At 42.3% G+C, this 18,972-nt stretch overlaps 1 protein-coding gene across 3 annotated transcripts in view; it reads right to left on the reverse strand.

Annotated features, from left to right (window-relative positions):
• Positions 1-8,060: 8,060 nt before the first annotated feature.
• The window catches only part of ppl (periplakin), a 72,078-nt gene continuing 61,166 nt past the window's right edge, over positions 8,061-18,972 (reverse strand). For 2 of the 3 annotated variants that reach the window (XM_033040397.1, XM_033040398.1), the window contains exons 21-23: positions 18,781-18,891; positions 16,934-17,026; positions 11,764-16,270 (exon numbers count right to left, since the gene is read on the reverse strand). In XM_033040397.1, coding sequence (XP_032896288.1) covers positions 12,932-16,270; positions 16,934-17,026; positions 18,781-18,891 — 3,543 coding nt within the window. In that variant the 3' untranslated portion in view covers positions 11,764-12,931. Of the gene's footprint in view, positions 10,702-11,763; positions 16,271-16,933; positions 17,027-18,780; positions 18,892-18,972 lie in introns of those variants that run through there. The other variant, XM_033040399.1, reaches the window with a different exon arrangement.

Genomic DNA, 18,972 nt, shown 5'->3' on the forward strand with positions numbered 1-18,972 from the left:
CCTATTGCACTGAGATATTATTTCATTCTGCCACACAGGATATATGCCTGGAGAAGTAGCACCAGATTAAGTTTGTGACATGAAAGCCTCATAAATCCCAAGGAGAAGATGATTTGCATCCCAAATCCTAAAGGGGGCGACAAAAGCTTCCTGCATAGGGTGGTGTATCTCTGAAATTCTCTCACATTAGGAACATTGATAAAATACATCTCTTGATGCTCCTGAACACATCATCAGTGATGTAACCTGGGGTCATTGGGTGTTTCGGGTCTTTCAACATCAGACACCCTTACCCAGGTGACCCAGCCGTGGTTGATCAGACCACGACTTGTGTTCAGGTGGCATTCGCTCCTCCCCATGGCTCTCCTGATCCAGAGCCCATCTCGAGGCTTTCTCCACTACCTCTGTGGTGTTCTTGATGGCTCTTCTCTTCTCCATTCCGTTGATGCCCAGTGCACTCAAGGCTTTGTAGAGCGATTGCCCTGCAAAACCTCTGCAGCCAACCTCGATGGGTATACACTTTGCCTTCCAGCCCTGCATACGGCAGCCTATGACCAGCTTTTCGTACTTGGTCTTCTTCCTCTCGTGGGCCTCCTCCAGACGGTCTTCCCACAGTACTGTCAGTTCCAACAAGACAATATTTTTGGTCGCCTCTGAGACCAGGAGGATTCCTGACGGATTCCTGTCTGCTGTGGTTCTTGGCAGCTGCACTCTGGCCTTCATCTGGTGATCATCTGGGTGGTGGGGTGTGCCCACCTGCAGATGCTGATTCCCATGCTGATGGCTTCTGCAATGGACTTAAGAACCTGATCATACTAGGTGTACCGGCCCTGCCCAAGAGCCTTTGGGCAGCAGCTCAGGATGTGTTCCAACGTCCCCTTGCCTGAGCATTGCGGGCAATCCAAAGATTCCACTTTGCCCCAGATGAAGAGGTTCGATGGGCTGGGCGGAAAGATTATTATTTAATCTTTCATCACGGGAGAACTCTCCCATATTTGGTAAACTCCACTATATCACCTTAATAAGCAGCAATACCTTATTGTTCCGTCTCCTCACGCTTACTGTAAAGGTTAACTGCTAAATGCTGTCCTTATTGTACCAGCAAGTTAACGTGCTCCAGCTCATTAGGATATACAGATACTTCTGAATACTGACAATAATTTCTCCTTATCCAGCCCACTATATTTTTCCTCCATCTGCCAACTGATTGCCTATTCAGTTTATCTGCCAACGTTGCAAATATGGATGTGGAAAGGATGTTTCCACTAGTGGGAGAGTCTGGGATCAGAGGTCCTAGTCTCAGAATTAAAGGACATTCCATTAGGAAGGTGATGAGGAATTTCTTTTGTCAGAGGGTGGAGAATCTGGAATTCATTACCACAGAAGGCTATGGAGGCCAAGTCAATGGATATTGTCTTGGTATACCACTGGGTGGCACTCGACGGCAGCCTCACCTAGTCTGTCCTTTTTTTGGTTATTTTTAGTGTGTTTAAAAAGTTTGTGTTGATGTTCTCCGGTTTGTTTTATCGGGGGGGGGGGAGTGGGGGAATTTTTTTTTCAATCTCTTACCTTGCCGGAGATGCGATTGTTTTCCAGGTCGTATCTCCGGTCGCTCTGCGGCCTAGCATCGTGGAGCTGGAGGCCTTGCTCAGGACTGATTTTGAGCATGGACTTACCATCGGAGCTCGTTGTCTCGGGAGACACCGAGTTGGGAAGCTCCAAAACCGCACGGCATTCAACTAGCCCCGACCCGAGGTAGATTGCCCGGCGCGGGGGAGCTGAGATTCCCCCCCCCCCCCCCCCCCCCCCCCCCGATGCAGGAGCTTGATCGCCCTGACGAGGAGGCCCACCGCCAGTTATGGGAGTAAGATCGTCCCGTCAGCGGAAGGTTAGAGGCCCCCGACCACTGGAGGACAAAGAAGGGAAGAGATTGAAATTTTTAACGCCTTCTATCACAGTGACGAATGTGGACGATCACTGTGGTGGATGTTTATGTTAAATGTATTTTGTGTTATGCTGTTTTTTATTAGTATTACTATAGAAAATCAAATTCCTCGTATGTTGCAAAACATACTAGGCTAATAAAGTAAGTGAGTATATGAGTATTTCTAAGGCAGAGACAGATAGATTCATGATTAGTACGGGTATCGGGGGTTATGGGGAGAAGGCAGGAGAATGAAGGGGAACAAAGTAGAACAAAGGGGATTATGAAGGCATGAGAGGGGAGCTGGCCAAGGTAGACTGGAAAGGGATCCTAGCAGGAATGACGGTGGAACAGCAATGGCAGGAATTTCTGGGCATAATCAGGAAGACTCAGGATCATTTCATTCCAAAAAGGAAGAAAGATTCTAAGGGGAGTAGGAGGCAACCGTGGCTGACAAGAGAAGTTAGGGATAGAATAAAACTAAAAGAAAAGATGTATAATACAGCAAAGAGTAGCCGGAAGCCAGAGGTTTGGGAAACTTTCATAGGAAAACAGAAGGAAACAATACGGGCTGAAAAGATGAAGTACGAAGGGAAGCTGGCCAAGAATATAAAGAAGGACAGTAAAAGCTTCTTTAGATATGTTAAGGGGGAAAGAGTAGCAAAGTCAAATGTGGGTCCCTTGAAGGCAGACACGGGTGAAATTATTATGGGCAACAAGGAAATGGCAGAAGAGTTGAATAGGTACTTCGGATCTGTCTTCACTAAGGAAGACACAATCTCGCAGGTGTACTGGAGGACAGAGAATCTAAGGGGGTAGAGGAATTGAAATACATTTTTATTAGGCGAAAAATAGTATTGGGTAGGCTAATGGGACTGAAGGATGATAAATCCCCTGGGCCTGATGGTCTGCATCCCAGGGTCCTCAGGGAGGTGGCTCTAGAAATAGTGGACGCATTGGTGACCATTTTCCAATGTTCAATAGATTCAGGATCAGTTCCTGTGGATTGGAGGATAGCTAATGTTATCCCACTTATCAAGAAAGGAGTGAGAGAGAAAACGGGAAATTACAGACCAGTTAGCCTGACTTCGGTGGTGGGAAAGATGCTGGAATCAATTATTAAAGAGGTAATAATGGGGCATTTGGATAGCAGCAAAAGGATTAGTCCAAGTCAACATGGATTTATGAAAGGGAAATCATGCTTGACTAATCTTCTGGAATTTTTTGAGGATGTGACAAGTAAAATGGATGAAGGGTATCTAGACTTTCAGAAAGCCTTTGATAAGGTCCCGCATGGGAGACTGGTGATTAAAATTAGAGCACATGGTAGGGTGTTGACATGGATAGAAAATTGGTTGGCAGACCAGAAGCAAAGAGTAGGAGTGAACGGGTCCTTTTCAGAATGGCAGGCAGTGGCGATTGGAGTGCCTCAAGACTCTGTGTTGGGGCTGCAACTGTTTACCATATATATTAATGATTTGGAAGAGGGAATTAGGAGCAACACTAGCAAGTTTGCGGATGACACAAAACAGGGTGGCAGTGTGAGTTGTGAAGAGGATGTTAGGAGGTTGCAGGGTGACCTGGACAGGTTGAGTGAGTGGGCAGATGCAGTATAATATAGATAAATGTGAGGTTATCCACTTTGGCGGCAAAAACAAGGGGGCAGATTATTATCTCAATGGGGTTAGGTTAGGTAAGGGGGAGGTGCAGCAAGACCTGGGCGTCCTTGTACACCGGTCACTGAAAGTTGGCTTACAGTACAGCAGGCAGTGAAGAAAGCTAATGGAATGTTGCCGTTCATAACAAGAGGATTTCAGTATAGGAGTAAAGAGGTTCTTCTGCAGTTGTATAGGGCTCTGGTGAGACCACATCTGGAGTATTGTGTACAGTTTTGGTCTCCTAATTTGAGGAGGGACATCCTTGTGATTGAGGCAGTGCAGCGTAGGTTCACGAGATTGATCCCTGGGATGGCGGGACTGGCATATGAGGAAAGATTGAAAAGACTAGGCTTGTATTCACTGGAGTTTAGAAGGATGAGGGGATATCTTATAGAAACATATAAAATTATAAAAGGACTGGACAAGCTAGATGCAGGAAAAATATTCCCAATGTTGGGCGAGTCCAGAACCAGGGACCACAGTCTTAGAATATAGGGGAGGTCATTTAAGACTGATGTGAAAAAAAATGTTTTCACCCAGAGTTGTGAATTTATGGAATTCCCTGCCACAGATGACAGTGGAGGCCAAGGCACTGGATGGATTTAAGAGAGAGTTATATAGAGCTCTAGGGTCTAGTGGAGTCGAGGGATATGGGGAGAAGGTAGGCACGGGTTATTGATATGGGACGATCAGCCATGATCACAATGAATGGCGGTGCTGGCTCGAAGGGCCGAATGGCCTCCTCCTGCACCTAGTTTCTAATGAGGTTGAGGGGGAAGATAGATCAGTCATGATTGAATGGCAGTAGACCTGATAGGCCGAATGGCCTAATTCTGCTCCTATCACTTATGAATGTGAAATATCACTTTGCAGACTTGTTGCTTACATTCCCATCCAATTTTTTTTCCTGATTGCAAACTTGAGTATATTTTCTCATTTTGAGTTCTAGATTGAACATGGATGAAACCCCTAGCAGTGTTCTCTATGGTACCTACTAGCTATATTTTGCCAACCTGAAAATGGTCTTGTGTATATTTAAGTACAGACATGTAACTGCAGATGCTGGTTTACACAAAAGACGCAGCAGTGGGTCAAGCTGCAACTCTGAAGAACATGGATAGTTGATATTTTTGGTTGGTACCTTTTTGTTCTCATTTACAGCAATTGTCTTTTCCCTGAGAAGGTTTGCTCTCTTGAACAACTGCAGATATTCAGGTGAGGCTTCTAAAGGCCAATGGGTAAAGATCTAAAAGTCAAACCAAGTGATGATGGGTTTTGGGAATATCTGGTGGTGGTGTTTACATGCATCTGCTTACTGCTCTTGGCAATAGAAATAGCAGATTTCCTTTGGAGTCGTGGTGGCAAGTATCTAATGCATTTTATCTATAGTGTTCACTGGAGACATTCAGTGCTGGTAATGGATGAAGTTTAGGATGCCAGTCAGCTGGATACTGTTGAGCTGCATGAGTGTCGAGCCTGTAATCATTCATTGGGAGGGTATATCATCTCAACCTTGCATCATGTAGACAGTGGAAAATCTTTGGGATGTCATAAGCAAGGTGATTCATTGCAAGAACCCCAGACTTTGACCTATTCTTGACTTAGAATTTATGTGGTATGGCCTGTTGATAATAATGTCATCCAAGATATTGATGGCGAGAGATTCACTGATGGTAATATGATTACATGACAATGACAGGGGATTAGACTCTTCTCAAAAATGGACATTAACTGGCATTTAGCAATTTGTGCGTCATATCAGCCCAGGCCTTGATGATTTCCAGGTCTTCTTGCAGGCAGGCATAGACTGCTTTGTTTACTGAGAACTTGCAAAGTGAATTCAACATTGTGCAATCATCAACACACTGCTTTGTAGAGTGGATAGAATATAAACCCAGCACCATATCTCTAGACAAACATTGAGACTGGGGCCTAATATTCTTCCTTTCATTGTACTGATTGGGGATGATCAGCCATGATCACATTGAATGGCAGCGCTGGCTCGAAGGGCCGGATGGCCTACTTCTGCACCTATTGTCTATTGTGGGGGGTGGAATAGGGGAGAGGTTTCATTTCCAGAACTTTCCCTGTGGGGGGTGAGATGGGGGGGGAGGTCAGTGCCGACGCCGCCCACAACCCCCATGTGGGGGAACGTGTGAGTGGTGGAAACGGGATGCGTTGGGGGAACGGGTGAGTGGTGGATTATTGCGTTGGGGGAACGGGGCCCAGCGGGTCTGCACTTGGTCTAGTATATTACTAAAAGTCTCATCTTATTTGTTTCTATATGCATATGATCTGGGACCTACGCCAAAACGGTACATGGTAGCGCTAACATTTTTGCACCGCCTTACCTTTGTCCCGTGGTCGTTCCTATAAAGGTTTGTTCAGCTTGATGTTATATTTCACAAGTTATTGACATTTAAACCTTTTTAAAAAACACTTTGAGAAGAATAACTTGACAGATGCTGGGACAGTTGATCTGAGATTCTGGCATTTAGCAGCTATGACATCACAATGGAATCTCACAGTCCTCCAATCACAATGGGATCTCATTAACATACGGTGCCATGAACATTCTGCCACCCGACACTGACGTCACAATGGGATCTCAGCTGCCAATCAACAGTGTTGGGATAAGCTCTAGCCAGGGTAATGAGTGGGGAATGGTAGGAGAAGGAATATTATTTAAACATTGTGTTTCGTGGGGGGTGCATAGGGGAGAGGAGAGGGAGGGAGTGTCTGAGGGTAGGGAAAAGGAGTGGGAGGGAGGGGAGAGAAGAGGGAAGGTGAAGTCGAGGGAAGGTGAAGTCGAGGGGGAAGAAGTGTATGAGCCGCGCTTCCGCAGTTGGGGGCTATGGGTGAGTGGTGGAATATTGTGTTGGGGCAACGGGATGTGTTGGGGGAATGGGTACATCACAATGGAATTTCATTTAGATTTCTTGGGAGGTGGTTTTTTCATTGTGGAGGTGGAATAGGGGAGAGGTTTCATTTTCAGAATTTTCCTTGTGGGGTGGGGGGTTTCATTGTGGTGGAGGGGGGTGGAATAGGGGAGACTTCATTTCCAGAACATTCCTTGTGGGGTGGGGGCAGTTGAGGGTTATGGGTGAGTGGAGGAATATTGCGTTGGGGGAACGGGTTACACTGGAGGAAAGGGTGGGTGGTGGAAACGGCTTGCGTTGGGGGAACGGATGAGTGGTGGATTATTGCGTTGGGGGAAACGGGGCCCAACGGGTCCCACTTGGTCTAGTTTGTATATAAAAAGGAAAGCAAATTCTCAATAAGCTACAATCATAAAACAGTGTCGCTACGTTTACACCAGGAATTTAGAGTGCATGCACAAGAACATTTGGCTTGGTATAAGTGTAAATTGTTCCCAGTGAGTGTGCAATAGTGTTGGTATGCAGGGATCACTGGTCAGCGTGGACTCGGTGGGCCGAAGGGCCTGTTTCCGTGCTGTTTCTCTAAACTAAACATAGAATCTAAGCCAAAATGCTGCTCGAATTTGTTGAATAAGCAGAAAAGGAGTAAATTGATGCATAAGGAACTGCAGATGGTGGCATCTAGTGTGGGACACAAACTGCTAGAATAACACAGTGGTTAGATTACAGAGTCTGAAGAAAAGCCCTGACCTGAAACATCACCTTCATATTTTACAAGGAGACAAATCCATATTCGCATCAAATTCCATACTTTTTAAAAAGTGAGTGACTTGAAATGACTGTCAGGGAAATTGTAATGTTCAATGAAAATGGGAATCCAATTTCATGTGCAGATCAAAGTTCAAACCTAATGTTACATTGCACATACATTGCTATGGAATGCAAGTCTCAAAAGTTTTAAATGAATGTTGAAGCCTAATTTTATGTCACCGGGCCATGGAGAATTTCCGCACAACATTCTCTCATGGCATGTCCCACACATATCATTTATTCTTCCAGACCATGCCTTGCATTTCTCCTACAAATGCATGAACATGGTAGTATTTGCAGCTGCAACAGACTGCATGAGAAGCAGAACTTACGCGTCTTTGTAACTGCAAAGATGGACATGTGGAATTAGGACTCGTGGGGGGGTATTCCCTTCCTAATTGATAGGTCCTACCTGTACCATGCACAACATATTCAATAATTATAGACTTTGTTTTCCTGGAATTCAGGTACATCCTTAAGGCACCTTTTGGCCCCTGTGACTCAGTCTGAAACAACCATTCAGGTTCAGGCAAAGCTAGCCTCTTGCATTCAAGGGCACACCAATTCTTACGAGCACATGCACTTTACAGTGAAAACACAAGTGATATTGCCTGTTGCATGAGCAGCCACCAACATGAATTGTAAACTGTGCCACAACCTGCACTCGCATTGTGTGTGTGTGTGTGTGTGTGTGCACAGGGGATAAAAAGCTAGCACAATGAATGTTGGAATTTCTGGTTCTTTGTTAATTAATAATTATCATTTTTAGCAAAAAAAATGAAGGACTCATTTTATAAACAGACCATTTATTTTATTTTTATTTCTCTAATATAAACATATCCTTGAAATTTATTCTAATCCCTGAAACGATGCCACAAATGTAAATAATCAAAGGTAAGAAATATACTAAATGTAATTAATTCATGCAGTTATGGATTATTTGGGTGAATACAATTCCGTTTTGTTAAAAGGGAAATCACCCAAACTTAATTTTATGAAAATGATTACAATATTGATTGAAATGGGTTCGCTGTAAAATAGTTTATTTTTAAGCATTGTTAGTCCAAAGTTTTCCCTGCTATAGAAAGAAAAATTAGAATTTGGGACCTTCCAGTCAAATGCAGTTTTGAAATAAATTTGTTCCACCATTGATTCCTAAAACAGAATGAATAAATTTAAATTTGCTCGCTTTTTTCTTCATTTGGCATGGAGACTTGTGTCATTTTGGAAGACAAATAGATTTAAACACTTCAATGCACTAGTGACAAATGCAAATCTATGTTGAAAATGTATTAATATGTCTCCAGTCTCCAAAACAGCCAATACATATTTTTTAGAAGTTTCTATGTCCTTGAACATTAAAGCTCTATTTCTTCACTTGCTTAGTTTACACACTGTAAAAGCAACTATCATTCTAGGGAAAGGATGAAAGGCTTGATATTTAGCCAGTGGGGAGTTAGAATATTCACATGCCTTTATCCTATCATGAACTTTTAAATTCTGATAGGTTGGGCCAATTATAGACCTTTTGCCCCATCCCCAACAAAAAATGTTCTTCAGGAAGCCACAGCAGAAGGTGAGGACTAAAAGACTTTCTGAACATCTCCGATCATTGTCTGGAAGATAAGCAGATCCTTTTGGAACTGCAAAGTCAAGTTGCTTGTTACTTGATTTTTGTAGAGGTTTGTCCTGCAGATGAAGCTGGGCCCAGCAAGTGACGGATGCCTCCCCAACCACCAAAGCAAAGCAGTTCTCAAACATTGGGAAGCAGCTGAGATGGAGCCTGTGACTTGGAGCCAGACTTGGAAGACTTTGAAACAACCAAGCTTACCCACAGAATACAAGCATCCCCAATCGCAATGAGGGTCAAATTATTGGCAAGTATTCCTCACAATTCTGAACTACAGCAGGTGGTAATTTATGTTGATTCTACGTTAAAATTTGTTACAGAGAAGTGAAAGAAAATTTAAAGAGAATAAATTTAGAGAAAGAGATCAAAGCATTCAGGGAAATGAATTATGTAATAGCAGTTAGTTTACATTAACCTTGGTTTTTAATTCAGGTAGCTCCCACATCCCAAATAAATTCATCTAGTTTCTTCCAAGAGTTCTTTGACAATATTCTTCGGTTTTCAAGCAAGTTGGTAAATTGAATGCTGCAGACAATTGTGCTGTGATCTTCAGATGGAAAGACACACATCAGTTAGACTTGGAGGAGACGGGAAGCAGCAGCAAGCCTGGTTTATTGGTCAAGGATGCATAAATCCAGTGCTTCCTTCTAATTAATGTGATGCTTACTAATTGTGTGGCATTTTAAGCTTGCCTGCTACCAAGACGGCAAATTCTTGGATTGTAATTTCCTTGTCCATGAACTGCTTATACTGTTTCTCGGTAATCTTGCCCTTCTTCAGAGCATCACTCATAGAATACTTCTCTCCTGATTTCCGATCATGGAGGATGGTGGAAGTACCTGAAGGATCTTTTATTGTTATCTCCTCCCAGTCACATTCCTGGTTTTCAAGGTTGATGTACATGTCGTAGCCGATGAGACCAATGTTATAGGCTTCCATTGGAGACATTTCTTTGCCATTATCTGGATCAATTACTACAATGTGACGGCGTAAACTGTTCTCCCTCTGTTCTCTCTTTATTTTCAGAGCAGCTAATTCCTTTTCCAACTTTTCAATTGCAGCTTCTTTGGATCCGGTCGATTTCCTTAAATCATCCAACTCCTTCTGTAGAGATGTGAATCGAGATCCCATAAGATCCATGTTGTCAACAACTGATGTTGACTTTTCTGACTGGACTTCTTTGGTTTGTTGAACCGTGACCTCGATGTCAGAATGTAGTCTTTGTCTTTCACTCAGCAGACTTTGGATTTCCCTCTGCAAGTTGCCGTTCTCCTCTCTCAGATGTTCCGAGTCTTTCAATGACTTTTTGTCATTGAACACGGTGTCTGATAGCTTAGTTTTCAGGTGGTCAAGCTCATTCTGCAAGTTTTGCTTTAATTTTTCTTCAGCTTCTAAATTTTTCCGAAGATTTTGAACTTCTAATTCTGTCTCAGGGTCTCGTTCTACCTGAACTTTTTCAGTAAAGACATTTTCTACCTTGGTTTTCGTTGACTCAAGCTCTATGTGGTTCAGCTTCATGGTCTGAAGTTCATTTTCAAGATTAGTTTGATTTGCCTTTACTTCCTTTAAGTTCAGTTTAACCAATGAAACATCTGTTTCTTGCATAGGATCTTTCTGCAGAACAACCTTCTGTCTCAACGTGACTTTATCTCTTACCTCCTTTTCTTTCTCCTCAATATTAGTGAGCTCTATTTTTAACCTCTTGACCTCCAGCTCAGCTTTGCGTCGAGCCTCTCTCTCTGCTTCATGTTCCAGCAACTGCTCTTCCAAGTCGGCTTTTCGGCGTTGCAGTGTTTGGATCTGGGCTCTCAAATTTGTCGCATCAAATTCCATACTTTTTAAAAAGTGAGTGACTTGAAATGACTGTCGGGGAAATTGCAATGTTCAATGAAAATGGGAATCCAATTTCATGTGCAGATTAAAATTCAAACCTAATGTTACATTGCACGTACATTGCTATGGAATGCAAGTCTCAAAAGTTTTAAATGAATCCCATTTTCATTGAAGCCTAATTTTATGTCACCAGGCCATGGAGAATTTCCGCACAACATTCTCTCATGGTATGTCCCACACATATCGTCTATTCTTCCAGACCATGCCTTGCATTTCTCCTACAAATGCATGAACATGGTAGTATTTGCAGCTGCATCAGACTGCATGAGAAGCAGAACTTACGCATCTTTGTAACTGCAAAGATGGACGTGGAACTAGGACTCGTGGGGGGTATTCCCTTCCTAATTGATAGGTCCTACCTGTACCATGCACAACATATTCAATGATTATAGACTTTGTTTTCCTGGACTTCAGGTACATCCTTAAGGCACCTTTTGGCCCCTGCAACTCAGTCTGAAACAACCATTCAGGTTCAGGCAAAGCTAGCCTCTTGCATTCAAGGACACACCAATTCTTACAAGCACATGCACTTTACAGTGAAAACACAAGTGATATTGCCTGTTGCATGAGCAGCCACCAACATGAATTGTAAACTGTGCCACAACCTGCACTCGCATTGTGTGTGTGTGTGTGTGTGTGCACAGGGGATAAAAAGCTAGCACAATGAATGTTGGAATTTCTGGTTCTTTGTTAATTAATAATTATAATTTTTAGCAAAGAAAATGAAGGACTCATTTTATAAACAGACCATTTATTTTTTTTATTTCTGTAATATAAACATATCCTTGAAATTTATTCTAATCCCTGAAACGATGCCACAAATGTAAATAATCAAAGGTAAGAAATATACTAAATGTAATTAATTCATGCAGTTACGAATTATTTGTGTGAATACAGTTCCGTTTTGTTAAAAGAGAAATCACCCAAACTTAATTTTATAAAAATGATTACAATATTGCTTGAAACGGGTTTGCTGTAAAATAGTTTATTTTTAAGCATTGTTAGTCCAAAGTTTCCCTGCTATAGAAAGAAAAATTAGGATTTGGGACCTTCCAGTCAAATGCAGTTTTTGGAATAAATTTGTTCCACCTCGTACACCATTGATTCCTAAAACAGAATGAATACATTTGCTCGCTTTTTTTCTTCATTTTGCAATTGTGTCATGGGGACTTGTGTCATTTTGGAAGACAAATAGATTTAAACTCTTCAATGCACTAGTGACAAATGCAAATCTATGTTGAAAATATATTAATATGTCTCCAGTCTCCAAAACAGCCAATACATACTTTTTAGAAGTTTCTATGCCTTGAACATTAAAGCTCTATTTCTTCACTTGCTTAGTTTACACACTGTAAAAGCAACTATCATTCTAGGGAAAGGATGAAAGGCTTGATATTTAGCCAGTGGGAAGTTAGAATATTCACATGCCTTTATCCTATCATGAGCTTTTAAATTCTGATAGGTTGGGCCAATTATAGACCTTTTGCCCCATCCCCAACAAAAAAGGTTATTCAGGAAGCCACAGCAGAAGGTGAGGACTAAAAGACTTTCTAAACATCTCCGATCATTGTCTGGAAGATAAGCAGATCCTTTTGGAACTGCAAAGTCAAGTTGCTTGTTACTTGACTTTCGTAGAGGTTTGTCCTGCAGATGAAGCTGGGCCCAGCAAGTGACGGATGCCTCCCCAACCACCAAAGCAAAGCAGTTCTCAAACAGCAGCTGAGATGGAGCCTGTGACTTATAGCCAGACTTTGAAACAACCAAGCTTACCCACAGAATACAAGCATCCCCAATCGCAACGAGGGTCAAATTATTGGCGAGTATTCCTCACAATTCTGAACTACAGCAGGTGGTAATTTATGTTGATTCTACATTTAAATTTGTTACAGAGAAGTGAAAGAAAATTTAAAGAGAATAAATTTAGAGAAAGAGATCAAAGCATTCAGGGAAATGAATTATGTAATAGCAGTTAGTTTACATTAACATTGGTTTTTAATTCAGGTAGCTCCCACATCCCAAATAAATTCATCTAGTTTCTTCCAAGAGTTCTTTGACAATATTCTTCTGTTTTCAAGCAAGTTGGTAAATTGAATGCTGCAGACAATTGTGCTGTGATCTTCAGATGGAAAGACACACATCAGTTAGACTTGGAGGAGACGGGAAGCAGCAGCAGCCCGGTTTCTTGGTCAGGGATGCATAAATCCAGTGCTTCCTTATAATTAATGTGATGCTTGCTAATTGGTTCCACCAGGTTTTTCGGGTACGTGGTGTCATCTTTGAGTCTGTTGGCCCTAGCTTCATCAATCAGGCCAGAGGATATTGCCTGTCTGAGCGAACGTCTCTCAGAGGTGGCAGGGTCAACTAGACCTCCGGTTAAGTACTGTGCTTCCAGATACCAGTCAGCAGCCTCAGAGTAAAGCCAGCCACGTTCAACGGCCTTAATAGCAGGCAGCAATTCCTTGGTTTGAGGATTTTCAATGCCTGTGTAGGCACTCTCGGCGCTGGAGAGCCTCGTCTCAAGTCCACGATCAATCAAGCCAAGTTCTGCAGCCTTAATTACATTGTATCGACTGCCATCCTTTATAAAGACGATTCCACCAGTTGCAGCTTGTGCTTCCAGAAGCCTCAGAGCAGTGTCTGAGTCGATCAAATTTCGGTTAGCTGCATTGGGGATGGAGATTTTCATTTCCGTGTCCGCATCTATTATGCCTCCAATCGCTTGCAGTTTATCTTTGGATGGAGAAAAGCCACTGGAAACTTGTTGATGTTTATCTGCCTTAGCGATGTCATTGTGTGGCATTTTATGCTTGCCTGCTACCAAGACGGCAAATTCTTGGATTGTAATTTCCTTGTCTATGAACTTCTTATACTGTTTCTCGGTAATCTTGCCCTTCTTCAGAGCATCACTGACAGAATACTTCTCTCCTGATTTCCGATCATGGAGGACGGTGGAAGTACCTGAAGGATCTTTTACTGTTATCTCCTCCCAGTCACATTCCTGGTTTTCAAGGTTGATGTACATGTCGTAGTCGATGAGACCAATGTTATAGGCTTCCCGTGGAGACATTTCTTTGCCATTATCTGGATCAATTACTACAATGTGACGGCGTAAACTGTTCTCCCTCTGTTCTCTCTTTATTTTCAGAGCAGCTAATTCCTTTTCCAACTTTTCAATCTCAACTTCTTTGGATCCGGTCGATTTCCTTAAATCATCCAATTCCTTCTGTAGAGATTTGAATCGAGTTTCCATAAGATCCATTTTGTCAACAACTGATGTTGACTTTTCTGACTGGACTTCTTTAGTTTGTTGAACGGTGACCTCGATGTCAGAATGTAGGGTTTGTCTATCACTCAGCAGACTTTGGATTTCCCTCTGCAAGTTGCTGTTCTCATCTCTCAGATGTTCCAAGTCTTTCGTTGACTTCTTGTCATTGAACACGGTGTCTGATAGCTTAGTTTTCAGGTGGTCAAGCTCATTCTGCAAGTTTTGTTTTAATTTTCCTTCAGCTTCTAAATTTTTCCGAAGATTTTGAACTTCTAGTTCTGTCTCAGGGTCTCGTTCTACCTGAACTTTTTCAGTAAAGACATTTTTTACCTTGGTTTTCGTTGACTCAAGCTCTATCTGCTTCAGCTTCATGGCCTGAAGTTCATTTTCAAGATCAGTTCGATTTGCCTTTACTTCCTCTAAGTTCAGTTTAACCAATGAAACTTCTGTTTCTTGCATAGGATCTTTCTGCAGAACAACCTTCTGTCTCAACGTGACTTTATCTCTTACCTCCTTTTCTTTCTCCTCAATATTAGTGAGCTCTATTTTTAACCTCTTGACCTCCAGCTCGGCTTTGCGTCGAGCCTCTCTCTCTGCTTCAAGTTCCAGCAACTGCTCTTCCAAGTCGGCTTTTCGGCGTTGCAGTGTTTGGATCTGGGCTCTCAAATTTACCTTCTGCTTTCTCTCTTGCTCAATCTCATTTGCCATTGAACCACATTCTGCCAATAATAGTGGATCTTGTTGCACCTTCACAACCTCCTGCTGCACCACCTTTTCTCTCACTTTTGCTAGATCCTTCTTCTTCAGTTGGATGTTGGCTTCATGTTTTAATCGCTCGCTCTCTTGCTCCAGTTGTTTCTTCTGTTCTTCTGCAAGCTTGGCCTTGAGGTTTACCAACTCCTGTCTAGTTTGTTGGTTTTCTTTGTACTGAGTGACCTCATTGATAACTTCTTTTATTTGAACATCGGGCTTACTATTCCTCAGCATCTCAATCTCTTTATCCAGCTGATTTATCTCAACTTTGCTTCTCTCCACGTGTCGTGATTTGTCCAGTACCTCATCCCTTAATCTCTCCAACGCCTGCTCTGTTTCAGGATCTGGTTTGTACTTTATGACTTCTTTTATATTGTCTTTTATCTCAATTTTTGGGCCCCTATCTTTTAGGATTGAGATTTCATCAGAGATGCTCCTCAGCTCCAGATTGACATCATTGCGCAATCGCTCCTGTTCAAGGACGTCAGACCTCAGTTTAACTACCTGGGCCTCAGCATTGGGATCAGGCCTGACAATTTCACGCAGCTTTTCCTGGACAACTGGTTTGGACTTTTCTTCTTCAAGCATTTTGATGCGTTTCCCAAGATCATTAATCTCTTGATCATGCAAGCGTTTTTTGGCCATCTCTTCCTCATGTTGACGGCGGAAATTCGTAACCTCCTTCTCCAGATTTGCGTCTTTCTCCATCCTGACTACTTCCTTCACTGTCACTTTCTCCTCCTCCTTGGCTTTTTCCCTCTCCAGCTGTTTCAGCTTTTCTTGCAGGACCTTGAGCTCCTCCTCTTTCTGCTGCCGCAAGAGACTTTCATGTTGCTTGGTGTCCTGCAGACGGTTAAACTCTGCTTCCATTTCCGGATCTTTCTTTACCTTGAATACCACTTGTTCTGTGATTTTCTCTTGTTCCTTGTTCTTCTCTTCAGTCAAAATGAGGAGTCGTTTCTGAAGCAGGATGATGTCATTCTCCTTTGCTGATTTTTGTCTTTCGAGCTCTTCAAGCTCCTCCTTAAGTCTCAGTATCTCATTTTCTTGATCCTTGTCATGTTCAATTCGAAGGACCTCTTTGACCACATATTGCTGTGCAGGGTCCTTCTGCAGTTTCTCCAGAGAAAGCAACTTGCGCTGCAAGATCTCCATTTCATTGTCTAGAGTTTTGTTCTGCAACTGCTCGGCTGCCAAAGATGTCTGGACCCGCTGCAGTTCCTCATCTAGCTGGGGGTCAGCGACCTTTTTGACAACCTCTTTCTTGACCAAAGAACCTTTGAACTGCTGACTCCTCAGGGTTGCAATTTCATCCTGTACTTTACTGATTTTTTTCACTACTTCTTCCCTATGCTTCAAGTCATTGTTCACTTTTGTGTCCGTCTGGTAGTTTGTTCCAGGTGCTGCTGCATAGTTTTGAGACTGAACATTTTGCTGGATCATTTGCTCTTCTGGTTGCTGCATTGGAAAAATGAGGATCAGCCCATTTGTTTTAGAAACATAAAAACACAGAAAATAGGTGCAGGTGGAGGCCATTTGGCCCTTCGAGCCAGCACCGCCATTCATTGTGATCATGGCTGATCATCCACAATCAGTACCCCTGTGCCTGCCTTCTCCCCATATCCCTTGATTCCCCAGACAAGATGGTGATATGTATCTTTTATTAAACTCAATCTAATAAACTTAAGGCATATTTTATGACATCGCCAAATGGTCAATTTGGTCAATTATTACTCAAAGGCTAAAGAATTTAGAAGCTGGAAAAGTAAGATCAAAGTAGAAAATGCTGTAAATGTCCAACATGTCAGGCAGCAACTATGGAGAGAGAAATGGTTAACATTTCAAGTTAATGACCTCTTAACTTGATAAACTTAAATGTTATCCCCATTTCCCTCCCCATTGAACCGCCTATTCCATGGAGCATTTACAGAAATCTATTTGAGCACATATTATTGTATTGATTGATGAATTATGGTAATATCGTATGGTAAATCTTCAGCCTTATTTCTATTTCAATATTTGATGCATGATAGAAGTTGTGGCGTTTAGCTCTATTCAATGCTTACTTTTTACCTTATTCTTTTCATTGTATATAAACAAAAAAGCAAGACAGATGGTTACCTGCTTCAACAAGCTTTGTGCAAACTCTAAATGGCCCATCTGTTGGGTCGCGGAATTTTTCACTGTTGCGAACTTAGTGGCGAGAGCAATTTCCTGAGAAAAGACAGCAAAAATAATTGTAGAGTCAGATGCAGAAAGTTGTGTCTACACTCCAGGTATTTAGTAACTTTAATACACGGAACATGGCACAATACAGCAGAGGAATGGGCCCTTTGGCCCACTATGTTTGTGCTGAAAATTGTGTCAAGTAAAACTGACGCTTCTGAATGTACATGATCCATATCCCTTTATTCTTTTAATGTCTATGTGCCTATCTAAAAGCCTCTTAAGTGCCACTACCACATCTGCCTCCACCATCACCCCTGGGAATTCCAGACTCTGTGTAAAACAAAACTTGCCCTGCACATCTCCATTCAAACTTTTCCCCTCTCACCTATGCCTTCTAGTGTTGGCTATTTCCACCCTGGGGAAAACATTCTGACTGCCTCGCCTCATTTTTTATACTTCTATCAAGTCCCCCCTCAACCCCCGATGTTCCAACTCTCCTTGTTGCTGCAACCCACTAATCCAGGCAGTATTCTGCTAAACCACCTCTGCACCCTCTCCATAGCTTTAACATCCTTCCAGGTATTGCAGCAACCAGAAATGCATGTAATACTCCAAATGTGACCTAACCAAAGCCTTATAGAACTGCATAGCTATGTTGAAGGATGCAATTTTCACTCAAGAATAAGGGTTGTCAGATTTCTAGCTGTTAAGATATTATTGTTTAATATTTTTATCAACTGGGGCAGAAATTAGTTCTTAGACATTCAGGTTAAATGCACAACATAATAGGAACGGCCAGTTGTACTTCCAAAATCCAATTCCATTTTAGTAATCAGAACTCATTTCTAAATGGAACTGTGCAAACCTGTTATAATAATCCATTCAGAACAAGCAAATGTATGGGAATATTGGCAATACATCTTGATAGTGAAAAGTATCAAAGGTATTTAAAATTTACTTCAGAGATCCTTGAGATCCAGAGATTCACATCATGTCCCAATCTTCAAAATTCTCTTGCTGATCGTAATGGCAATTGTACTATTTACATAAAACTGTGGCCTGATAAAACAGGCCCAGATAAACACCTCCAGCTGATAAGCAGAACTCCACGCTCTTCGCATTATTACATAGAGTCCTACAGCATGGAAGCAGGCCCTTCAGCCCAACTTGCTCATACCGATCTACTCATCTGTATCTACGTTAGTCCCACCTGCTGCATTTGGCCCATGTCCCTCTAAATCTTTCCTATTCGTGTACCTGTCCAAATGTCTTTTAAATGTTGTTGTAGTACCTGCCTCAACTGCCTCTTCTGGCAGCTCATTCCATATACCCACAGCCTTCAATGTGAAAAAGTTGCCCCTCGTGTTTCTATTAAACCTTTCATCTCTCACTTAAACTTATGTCTTCCGATCTTGATTTCCCCTAGCCTGGGTAAATTCACCCTATCTATTCCCCTCTATAAGGTTTGTATACGTCTCTTTTTGATCACTCTTCAGCCTCCAAGGAATAAACTCCTCACCTGCCTAACCTTTCCCTGTAGCTCAGGCCCTGAAATCCTGGCAACACTTAAAGCATCACCTTAGTATACCTGAACGTGCGAACTCCGTACAAACAGCACCCATAGTTAGAATTGAGTCCCGGTCTCTGGCACTGTAAGGCAGCAACTCTACTGCTGGGCCACCATGCCGCCCAACTTCTTTGCCCAAGCTGAATTGCTCTGTCTCTGTTTCTAGTTGTTAGAATGACGTCTGCCTCTGCTCCGTATTTTTATTGGACAGGCAATGTTATAAAATAATTACCTCATCTTTAACTTTGTCAGCTGGCGAAGTGATCTTTGGTTTTTTGGAGGCGGCTCGTACACTGTCTGGTTGTACCAGTGATTTAAACAACTCTGCTTCACGTTCATAATCCTGTGTTCAGACCATGGAGAGAAACAAAGGTAGAAAAATGGGGGAAAAAAGTGAAGATATTCTCTCTTGTATAGTACAACC

This window comes from Amblyraja radiata, chromosome 22 (genome assembly GCF_010909765.2).
Source record: "Amblyraja radiata isolate CabotCenter1 chromosome 22, sAmbRad1.1.pri, whole genome shotgun sequence".
Lineage (NCBI taxonomy): Eukaryota > Metazoa > Chordata > Chondrichthyes > Rajiformes > Rajidae > Amblyraja > Amblyraja radiata.